Source organism: Nannochloropsis gaditana (genome assembly GCF_000240725.1).
Source record: "Nannochloropsis gaditana CCMP526 unplaced genomic scaffold scaffold183, whole genome shotgun sequence".
Lineage (NCBI taxonomy): Eukaryota > Eustigmatophyceae > Eustigmatales > Monodopsidaceae > Microchloropsis > Microchloropsis gaditana.
The window spans coordinates 35903-36808 of NW_005803770.1; the positions used below are offsets into that span (position 1 = coordinate 35903).

Genomic DNA, 906 nt, shown 5'->3' on the forward strand with positions numbered 1-906 from the left:
CCCCCGCCATGAAGGCCTGCAGGGTAGCGTCACCCATGTTGAGGCCCAAATCCATCATCATTCTGCCTTCCTCCCCGTCTTCCCACACCTCCTCCGTCCCTCCCTCACCCCCCTCCACCGTAGCAGCCGCGCTGGTCCCAGCGGAAACCACCTCAGTCGCCTCCTCCTCCCTCTCTTCTCGCATTTCCTCTTGCTTCACCCACGGCTTCAACGCCCCTTCCTGGAACACTGCCCCTTCCCTCCCGTCCTCCCTCCTGTCCTCCCTCCCGTCCTCCTTCCCGTCCTCCCCTTCCACCGACACGGAGAAGAAGACGTCTCCCGGAGGCGGCGCCACGGTCACGGACCGGGTGGGTGTCGAGGAGAAGGAGAGAGAGGACGGGTCCGTTGAGGGTACGAGTGAGGGGAAAGGACGCGTCTGTCCATAGACCAAGGGAGGGTAATCACCGTTCGGATCGGGCACGGGCGCGAACACGACTGGTGCGCCCCGGTGCTCCGGGAGCCCGCCCTCCGTCACGCCCTCCGTCACGTCCTCCCTCCCGTCCCTCATCACCCCCATGGACGGCATCGACACGTTCTCCGTCTCTGTCTGTGGGCCCTCCAAGCTGCAGGGGAAGAGGAGGAAACTGTCCTCTTCCTCTTTCCGCCCGCTCTCCCCCGCCACCGGGGCCTTCAATTCCAAGCCCAGATCCATGTCCAGGTCTTCCTCCACCCCGCTCTCCTCCCCTTCCTCCGCCCCCACGTCCCGCCACAGCTCCTTCCACTCCAAGGCATTGTTCCCCAGGTCCTCATTCCACGCCTCCCACACCCCTTCCACCTTCGCCCAATTCCGGCGACAAGCCCGGACAAAGACTGGAAGGCATCCATTCTCCCAACCCCAACCCTCCACCCTGACATGAATCATGTACA

At 64.2% G+C, this 906-nt stretch overlaps 1 protein-coding gene across 1 annotated transcript in view; it reads right to left on the bottom strand.

The window, feature by feature from the left end:
* Positions 1-906, bottom strand: part of NGA_0641700 (uncharacterized protein) — a gene marked incomplete at both ends in the record, with an annotated part of 4702 nt that overhangs the window by 257 nt on the left and 3539 nt on the right. The window contains one exon of the mRNA XM_005855488.1: positions 1-814. This exon is cut by the window's left edge and continues 257 nt beyond it. Coding sequence (XP_005855550.1) covers positions 1-814 — 814 coding nt within the window. The remainder of the gene's footprint in view (positions 815-906) is intronic.